Source organism: Selaginella moellendorffii, unplaced genomic scaffold (genome assembly GCF_000143415.4).
Source record: "Selaginella moellendorffii unplaced genomic scaffold, v1.0 SELMOscaffold_5, whole genome shotgun sequence".
Classification (NCBI taxonomy): Eukaryota; Viridiplantae; Streptophyta; class Lycopodiopsida; order Selaginellales; family Selaginellaceae; genus Selaginella; species Selaginella moellendorffii.
In genome coordinates, this window is record NW_003314266.1 from 3,419,414 (window position 1) to 3,429,099 (window position 9,686).

General features: G+C 43.7%; 2 protein-coding genes across 2 annotated transcripts; one reads left to right on the forward strand and one right to left on the reverse strand.

The window, feature by feature from the left end:
* Positions 1-210: 210 nt before the first annotated feature.
* On the reverse strand, positions 211-2,435 carry LOC112344748. Its single transcript, XM_024670082.1, has 8 exons — positions 2,403-2,435; positions 2,154-2,250; positions 1,939-2,054; positions 1,442-1,774; positions 1,173-1,390; positions 879-1,114; positions 434-827; positions 211-373 (listed from the first exon to the last, which is right to left on the reverse strand). The coding sequence occupies exons 1-6, from the start codon at positions 2,433-2,435 to the stop codon at positions 913-915; spliced, it is 999 nt and encodes a 332-aa protein (XP_024525850.1). The 3' UTR covers positions 211-373; positions 434-827; positions 879-912.
* Positions 2,436-3,766: 1,331 nt separating this feature from the next.
* LOC9659386 (senescence-specific cysteine protease SAG39) lies at positions 3,767-5,971 on the forward strand. The gene is made up of 5 exons (XM_002964930.2): positions 3,767-4,053; positions 4,636-5,144; positions 5,238-5,470; positions 5,525-5,659; positions 5,719-5,971. The coding sequence occupies exons 1-5, from the start codon at positions 3,767-3,769 to the stop codon at positions 5,923-5,925; spliced, it is 1,371 nt and encodes a 456-aa protein (XP_002964976.2). The 3' UTR covers positions 5,926-5,971.
* The last annotated feature ends 3,715 nt before the right edge of the window (positions 5,972-9,686 follow it).

Consider the following 9,686-nt stretch of genomic DNA (forward strand, 5'->3'; position numbering starts at 1 on the left):
CGCACCTGGTTACGATCATCTCCGCATTTTTGGCTGTTTTGCCTATGCACACGTTCCACACAAGCAACGCCGAAAGCTGGAGTCAAAGGCTGAGCCATCCATTTTCCTGGGATATTTGGAAGGCATGAAAGGATATCGCCTTTATTCTCTCAAGCGCAAGACTTTGCTGGAAAGACGGGATGTGCTCTTTGATGAGAGCAAGCTATACAAGGATTGCGCTGAAGTTCCTGCTCCTACTTTTGTGGAACTCCAGCTGGTGGACACAGTTCACGTGACTACAGCTCCTTCTCAAGTCCCGTTGCTGCCTTTTGCTCTTGCTGGTGGTAACTTGGTGGTTCCTCCAGCACTGCCACCACGCCCTCTAGCTACGCCTCTGCAAGAATCTCCTCCAATGAGAACACCTAGCTTCTCTAAAGAGCTGATGAACACTTACTTCGAGGGCGATGAGGAATTTCAAGCTGCTCCTGAGTTCTTCCTTGGCTCATCTTCAGTGGGAGCTGGACGTGGATCATCACCTTCAGTGTGCGCTGGAAGCAGGTTGCCAACTTCAGTGGGAGCTCTCCCAGACTCTCCACTTGTTCCACCACCTGTGATCCACCCTCCAGCATGTCCTGAACCACGGTGCTCTGCTCGAGTTCCTGTACCATCGAGGCTGCAACTGGAAGCTGAGCAATCTCGTCCCTTCTTTAGTTTTGGAAAAATTAAAAAGAAAGGAACGCACCAGGCTAACTTCGTGGCTGCTAATCTAGAGCGAATCCCCATTCCAGCGAATGTTGACGAGGCATTAGCCGGACCTCATGCTGCCCAGTGGCGAGAAGCCATGAATGCTGAAATGCATTCGCATGAGCGAAACAATACAATGACAAAGACAACCTTACCTGAAGGTGCTCACCTTGTGAGCTCAAAATGGATTTACACAGTCAAGTACAAACCTGATGGAACTGTAGCAATGTTCAAGGCCAGGTTTGTTGCACGGGGATTCAGCCAGATTCCAGGTTTGGAATACATGGAGACGTACTCACCAGTTGTGAAGTGGACCTCTGTGCAAGTGATCCTTGCACTGGCTGCCAAGTACAACCTGGAACTGCACCAGTTGGACGTTCGCACTGCTTTCCTGCACGGCAAGTTGAACAAGGAGGTCTACGTCAAGCAACCACCTGGATTCGTCAAACCTGGTGAGGAACATCTTGTTTGCAAGCTGAATCGCGCCCTGTATGGGCTTAAACAATCCCCGAGGGTTTGGTTTGAACGCATTGATGCGTTCTTCAAGAGCCTGGGGTGTGTTCCTCTTGCAGTGGAAGGAAACGTGTACCTGTACAAGTGTGGTGACGATTTTCTCCTGGTTGCTGTGTACGTTGACGACTGCATTCTCGGTGCAAAAACCCGCCACCTGCTGGACGAGATGAAAAAGAAGCTGAGTGAAGAATTTGAGATGTCTGACCTGGGCGAGCGTCGCCATTTCCTTGGCATCCAAATTATACGCAATCGAGGAGCACGCACCTTGAGTTTGACACAAGCTCACTATGCAAGGGAGATCTTGGAACGCTTCAATATGCTGGACTGCTCTTCCGTGGCCACACCTCTTGAGGTCAATCACAAACTCAGCCGTGACATGGCCCCTGTCACAGAGGAAGAACGTGAGTACATGGCCACGGTGCCATATCGTCAAGCTGTGGGAAGTCTTGTTTATTTGATGCTGGGCACGCGACCAGATCTCGCCTATGCTGTTGGGATGGTCTCCCAGTTCCTCGAGAACCCCGGACCTGCACATTGGCTGAAGAGAAGGAGAGCAGAAGCTACGATGGTGGATGACTCCCAAGGATAGTCGTATATAATATCAAAGATATATATACATGATGAAGAGACACGCCTCTAGCCTACACCTGGATCAGTGAAGTGGCACTCCTGCCACCTAGGATCATGTCATTGAGAGCGTACACTCAACACTCCCTCTCGATCTCGATGACATGAATCTGAGATCACTCTCCCTCTGCATCCAAGCACTCCATCCACGACAGAAATCTGTCTCTGCTCAGTGCCTCCTCTCAGCACCTCTGCCAGTGCCTTCTCACACCAGCGCCTCACTCAACGCTCCAGTGGAGTCTCTGCTCGGCCAGCCCTCGGGGCCTCATGCCTCTACACCCGGCACTCACCTCTGGCGAGTCTCTGCGGGGCCTCGCACGCCCTAGCGCCTCGTTCACGGCCTCTGATCACAGTCTCTCCTCTCTCAGCGCCTCTGCCAACGCCTCTCTGCTCGTGCCTTGCACCACTCTCTCAGGGTCGCTCTCTCACACCTCAGCGCTCCGGTGCCTCAAGCCAGCCCTCATCGTCTCAGCCTCGATCAAGCCTCCTCGGCCAGAGTCCTAACGGCTCTCTCCCTCTGCTATGGAGCCCTCTCACACCTCAGCGCTCTGGTGCCTCAAGCCAGCCCTCATCGTCTCAGCCTCGATCAAGCCTCCTCGGCCAGAGTCCTAACGGCTCTCTCCCTCTGCTATGGAGCCCTCTCACAGCCCAGCACTCAGCATTCCTGCTTGCCTTTGGACAATACCTCTGTCCAGTCCACCAGTGCCCCAGCACTCCAATCCCTTCGCACCTCTGCCTGCAGCCCTTGGTGTCTCGCGCCTCTACCCTACAGGGTGCCCAGCGCTCACCTCTGCTCGGCCAGTGCCTCACGCCACAGCGCCTCTGGGCTGGTCTCTGCTTGATCACGCCCTAGCGCCTTGCTCAGCTCGCTAGTGCCATTATCTTGGCACTCAGTACAGCACAGTGCCAAATCTTGGCACCTCTCAGCCAAGTCCAGTGGCTCATCGTCATCCTCGCTAGCCTCCTCCTCGGCCAGCGCCATCGTCCCTGGATCTGAAGCCCTCAGGGCTCTGATACCATGAAGAGAAGGAGAGCAGAAGCTACGATGGTGGATGACTCCCAAGGATAGTCGTATATAATATCAAAGATATATATACATGATGAAGAGACACGCCTCTAGCCTACACCTGGATCAGTGAAGTGGCACTCCTGCCACCTAGGATGGCAAGCTGTGAAGCGGATTTTCCGCTACGTTCGAGGTACCTTGCATTTGCAGCTTCACTATGGCGCTGCTGTGTCACAGGAACTTCATGGGTACTCGGATGCGGACTGGGCGGGCGACCAGGACTCAAGGCGCTCTACCTCCGGGTATACGTTCTTGCTCCATGGGGTTGCTGTGTCCTGGAGCAGTAAGCGCCAGCCGCTGGTGGCTCTGTCCTCGACAGAGGCAGAGTACATTGCCCTAACTGCTGCCAGCAAAGAAGCGATTTGGTTGACCCAGTTCTGCCGTGACCTGCTCCAGATTCCTGCTTGCACCGGCCCTATGGTGCTGTTCTCGAACAACCAAAGTGCTCTTGCACTGGCCGCCAATCCACGCTTCCATTCTCGGACGAAACACATTGAGATTCGTTTCCACTACGTGTGGGAACAAATCCAAAATGGAAAGTTGTTGCTGGAATATTGCCCAACCTCTTGCCTTGGAAGAACAGCAACGATCCACGACTGAACATCTCCTTCAAGGCAAGCAGAAGATCAAGTCAGAGGCAATGGTGGCTGATATACTCACGAAGGCTTTGGCTCGAGACTCCTTTGAACGCCATCGCGCTGCACTGGGAGTCTGCTCTCCATCTGTTTCGGCTGAGTGGGAGGGGTAGTCCATCCTCTCAGCTGATCAAGCCAGAGTGGGAGTGTCGAGATGTCAGTCTCGATCAGCTGACGTGGCATGTCCACGTGGCCATGAGTCATGTCCCTTGAGTCATGTAAAAAGAGTCGGAACACAATGAACGAGCTCATGAGTGTTATGTCCATCCCTTTTTACACCACAACAGATCCCCGCCGAGTCCATGCTCCTAAACATCTCGATCGCCTTGCAGCCAACGCCATCCAGGTCTTCCACGCCCTCCCGCGAAGAAGCCTCTTCTCCTGGAACTTCATCATCGCGGCATTCGCCAAGAACAGGCACGCTGAGGAGGTGATTGCCGAGGAATCCATCACTGGCGACAATGTGGGCGTGGATTCACCGCCCCTGCGGTAGGTCTGCCGCATTAGGAGCGCGGCGTAGGTCTGGCGCACCTGGAAGGGCGACTGGAATTGCAAGTTCGTCGTCGAGGGTTTATAGTGGATATGCTAGGAATATGCTAGTGAAAGTCTTTTATACGTCTTTGATTTGATTTTTTGTATCTTTTGGTACGCTGTAAGAATTCATTGGGATGATCAATCACACAGGAACCAGCCAGCCGCATCCTTCTCCCACTCTCCAATGCATCTAGAATGAAAATCACCAAAGCTTTTGGCTATGGCTCATCTTCTTGATTTTGGGCATTCCTTGACTAATTTTGTTTAGTCATATTAATGCAACCGAATTGAGGAATCACAACCATTACATTAAGGAATATCGTACTTGGATATTCTAAATATATAGCTTCAAATGCTGAAACTATTGGAACGTACACGGAAGGGCATGTTGAATGTTGAATATTGAATGTTGAAATGTTGAATGTTTTCACGGGCTTTTACGTGTTTTCCATGCTTCCATCGCAAGGATAGTTCAATCCCGAACCTCTCAAACGTAAACCTTACATGCATATCGTATGGGGCCCGTCATCTTTACAGGGTCGGCCCGAAGCTAAAACTTTCAGTATATAAGCTCACTCGTGCAAGTGCGAAGCAATCATCCATGGCGAGCAACATGATAGCTTTGATCTTGATCTTGCTGGTGGTGGTAGGGGCAGCACCGTTTGCGATTGCGCGGCCAGCGGCTCTGGAAGGCGATCGCGCTCTAGAGATCAAGAACATGTTCGAGGATTGGGCTGCCAAGCACGACAAGAGTTACAGCAGCGACTGGGAGAAGGCTCGCAGGCTGATGGTCTTCTCCGACACTTTGGCGTACATCGAGAAGCACAACGCGCAGCCCAACACCACCTTCACGCTCGGCCTCAACAAGTTCTCGGATCTCACAAATGCCGAGTTCCGAGCCAATTACGTCGGCAAATTCAAGCCCCCGCGCTACCAGGATCGCCGCCCGGCCAAGGACGTGGACGTGGACGTGTCGAGCCTCCCGACGAGCTTGGATTGGAGGCAGGAGGGAGCTGTGACACCGATTAAAGATCAGGGCCAGTGCGGTATGATAAGAACTCGTCGTTTTTTTTTCTTTTTCTTTCTAATCTCTCTTCTATTTGGCCTTTGTGGGTGTGGGTGATTCGCATGATCCACAGGGAGCTGCTGGGCTTTCTCGGCGATTGCATCGATCGAGAGTGCACACTTTCTGGCGACGAAGGAGCTCGTTTCTCTGTCCGAGCAGCAATTGATAGACTGTGACACGGTAGACCAAGGATGCCAGGGTGGGTTTCCGGACGATGCGTTTAAGTTCGTGGTGGAAAACGGTGGTGTCACCACGGAGGAGGCCTATCCATATACAGGATTTGCAGGCAGTTGCAACACGAACAAGGTTGGTATACTTCACTAATTATTTCATATTATAGCTGTTTTTTGTTCTTTAAAGAATAAGGTGGTGGAGATCACTGGTTATAAAGACGTCACAAAGGACAGTGCTGACGCCCTGATGAAAGCAGTCTCCAAAACTCCCGTGACCGTTGGCATCTGCGGCAGTGACCAAAACTTCCAGAATTACAGAAGTGTAAGAAAATCTCAAATATTATTTCTATTTATTTCTAACTTAATTACATCGTTTTCCAGGGAATTCTTTCTGGTCAGTGCTGCAATTCGCGGGATCATGCGGTCTTGGTCATTGGATATGGAACCGAAGGTGGGATGCCCTACTGGATCATCAAAAACTCGTGGGGAACTTCCTGGGGGGAGGATGGATTCATGAAAATCAAGAAAAAGGATGGAGAAGGGATGTGTGGGATGAACGGACAGTCATCATACCCCACTACTTCGTAAAATAACCACTTTATAATCCAAACTTTATATTAATATATCAATTATACACTGCCATGAAATTTGCTCTTTTGACTATGCTATGCAGTAGATCCAGAGCTAGGTATGGCCACAGCATCACGATCTAGGGAGAGCTGCAGGCTTGCAGCAGCAAACAGTCATGATTGAGAGTTAGGTACTATGTGATCCAGAGCTAGGTGGAGCGGATACACCTACAGGCAAACTAAAGTACAAGTATCTTTTTATCACTATATATTGGTCATTACATTCATGTGGACTTACGCATATAAAAACCTAAAGAAATTTAAAATATGAGAGAGCTGAAGAATTGCCAAAACACTTCAAAGTTTTCTAAATGGAATTTGAAGAAAACATTTTAGGGGGGTGTGATATGTATTTGAGAAGAAAATCACAAATATATTACAAGATTCTTCAATAAGTAGTTCAAAAGTTTAATTGCAGTATGTTATTTTAGAACTTGTTTTGAAATATTCTGTTTATTAAATAGTTTACTGATGCACTCATGCTTGGTTTGCTTAACAAGAGTGCTTACTGTTTAATAGTCTAACTGTAAATTTTAAATACAAGATTAATCTTATTATTTATCAACCATTAGATGTTAAAATAAATGAAACATAGTAATGTTTATAAATTATAAACATATTTATAAATTATAAATTCAATATTAATCTAAATGAATAAATTAATTTGAAAATATAATAAAATACACTTGAAAGTTCTGTAGCAAAGTCAGGCTTATGAGATCCAAATATACAGCTAGAATACAATATCTGTATAGTGGGACTTTGATAGCTGTTTGATTCACTTTAATTAGAATCACTCACTCTTATATATAAGTTACGAATTTTGGGTTAATATTATTTATTTATATATATATAAGTATATATATATTCCATGCACTCATATTGGTGGAGTTGAAAGGCAACTTTAATTATCTTTGCCAAAGTAATAGCCTCCTCATTTTTTGACTATAAAGTAGCAAATGCTTAATGACATGATTTCTATTAAACAATCAGACACAATTGATGGGAGTATTTATTATATGGCTCTTCTTACTTTTGTTCCTAATCCTCACATTAGGCTAAAGTTCTTCTATGAAAATCCTTGGTATGATATATATTATTAGTTTGATCACTTTACAATGATTGCTATTTATTATTCTTGGGATGATGTATAGTGTTTATGTGAGTTTCCCACATATCTTTAGTGGACAACATTGCAGTGGTACAATAATTTGTAAGTAACCACTAATGCAAATAAAATTTTTTTTCTAGACATCTGTAAGTACACATTTTGGACACTCATTTGGCTTCTGTTTTGGCCACTATTATATGGCACCTTTTTGGCTCCACTTTAAGGTTTAGGGATTTGTGTCTTATAACTCCACCACCCATACACGAAGTTTGATGTCTTCATTAAACGATAAACTATTTTATAAAGTCGCACCAGTATATATTACTATTTCTATCCTTAGCACCAAGCCAATGTTCGTTAATGGCTTGACACCGAATGCTCATTATGCCTTTCCTATCCTCTAACAAGTATAATATCTCCAACTTAGAGATTCATTAGGCCACTTATAGTAGTCCTTCCCCTTTCCTTTGTTTAGTTTATGCTAAACTCGTTAGAGACACCTTCTTTATTTCAATTTGAGTACTCATGTTAATGATTCTAATAATGCTTTTTAGCAACTCCATCTTCTCTATCTAAGGCTGTTTGAGTCAATTATGCAATTTAGTATTTGCTTTCAAAGCTTTTAACTTTGTATGAAACAAATATGTTAGAGTGGATTAAGTTGGGAATGTTGTGGTTAATGCTTTGTCAAGATTTCATGAGATTTGTGTATAAACTTGCCCCAACCACCTTTGATAATACTTTTCAATTGACATAATATATTATGAGATATCACCTCTTTTATTTATCACTACACATACGTCATCTCTACTTCATGTGGGAGATGATCTTATTCCAATGAAGGTTGACATTACTTTTGCCTGTGTTCAAGGACAAGTGTAAAGACGTGATTGTGTCCATGGTCGTGATGTTCACTACTAAACATATGATGAAATTAGCCATAAGTATTAGTGTTGTTAGCATTTTTTAGATTGGCATCCTCTATTTTCTAGGTGGAAGTTTAGCGTAAACAATGTTCTGTTGGCACTATTACAATAACATATAGACTCTTCTAGAATGCATGTGTAATGGAGGGTCCTTGTGCGATTAAATAAATGACTACTTTATCTTTTTAAAATAAAAGGTTCTATATTATCCTCTCCATATTAGTTGATATATGCTTGAATTTATTTTCTATCATTAAGCATGTTGTTGTCTATAATTATATCATGCACTTGAGTTAGTCTTTTTTTTCTATGGCAACAGCTATACACATGCATATGCACAGGATGAGGCAAACCTAGTTGTGCATATGTTTGAGTTTTAATCATCGCAAGTGGTGTTGAATCAATTTTTTGACATCATCTTGGTATAGATTAATTGTAACACAATCATACCATTCCTCTCACTTCTATTCTATTTCATCCCTTTACTTTTACATTTGCTTTTATGACTTTTGTGTTTTTATTTGTTTCTATTATGTTCTATTTTTGCTATTTTATTCCCTTTTCAAATCCCTTAGATAGTGACAATTTTTGTGTTATAGCAATTGACTGGTTCAAGAAAGAGTATGTTGATTTATTTGATTTTGACTTGTCATCTGTAGCCAAGATTGCAATACATAATCTTACTCCAACTAGGGATGCTTGTCCAATTAAAATTTTTATCTAGTGTCTTTCATTAAAGAAAATCAAAAATTATATACACAAATGTCAAGAAGATGTTGGAGAAATGTGTTATCTAAAAGTCTCAAAGTCTTTAGGTATATAAATCTTATTTTGTAATGAAGCATAATGGGAGTATTTTATTTTAAAGTTCCCTATTATGATAGGTTATCTAAAATTCTTTACTCTAAAATATGTGAATGATATATAGTATTTCCTAGGCAATGTGCAATATTTCAGTCATTTTGTTGATCAATTTTCTAATTATATTGCACTATTGTGAGTATTGCTAAAGTCATCAACATCATCTTTTATCTAGCTTTGAACTATGAATGGGCATTTGCATATCTCAAAAAGTTATTGATGACTTTTGCATGAAGTTTGGCACTATTTTAGTATATCAATTGGCTACTGCAAGGATATGAGTATGCTAATTGGTATTTAAATTAGGCTTAGACCCAAGTTAGATGCAAAACAAAGATAAGTATGCAAGCATGAGCTAAATTATACCTTAGGTTGATCAACCATGCCTAACCTACTTATTATCCTTACTATCCTGACTACTAGTCCCACTAACCTTTGGGACTTCTTCATCATGTAACTATATCCTTTATCACTAAACAAAAATAACCATTCTTTTTCCTTTCTACAATTTGAGATTTTGGAATAACATTTTGAAATAATGTGGCTTAAAGCAAGCTTCATGGGTACTCCTCCCACCTTTTGCCACTAGAGTGTGTTAGTTATGTGGCTTTGAGTGAGGTTTTGATGAGTCATGCAAAGTATTTAAGTAGGTAATACTATTGTAGTGCACTTTATCTCTCTCCCCTTAAGACAACTGGAAAAGGGGCAATTACTTAATAAAAAAGCTTAAATCATCATCCCCTTCAGAGATGTCAATTTTCTCATTGATTATTAACTAATAATCCTTATTGAGCCAAAGGGAATTAACACCTTTATTTCCCC

Excerpts from the sequence above, each read along its gene's own strand:
- LOC9659386 (XM_002964930.2), top strand. The coding sequence starts at position 3,767 with ATGTCCCTTGAGTCATGTAAAAAGAGTCGGAACACAATGAACGAGCTC. Across the intron at positions 5,471-5,524 it reads GCAGTTGCAACACGAACAAG|AATAAGGTGGTGGAGATCAC; the intron begins GTTGGTATACTT and ends TGTTCTTTAAAG. Across the intron at positions 5,660-5,718 it reads ACTTCCAGAATTACAGAAGT|GGAATTCTTTCTGGTCAGTG; the intron begins GTAAGAAAATCT and ends ATCGTTTTCCAG.
- LOC112344748 (XM_024670082.1), bottom strand. The coding sequence starts at position 2,435 with ATGAGGGCTGGCTTGAGGCACCAGAGCGCTGAG. Across the intron at positions 2,055-2,153 it reads CCCGCAGAGACTCGCCAGAG|AGGTGCTGAGAGGAGGCACT; the intron begins GTGAGTGCCGGG and ends AGGCACTGGCAG. Across the intron at positions 1,775-1,938 it reads ATCGAGAGGGAGTGTTGAGT|CCAATGTGCAGGTCCGGGGT; the intron begins GTACGCTCTCAA and ends CCTTCTCTTCAG.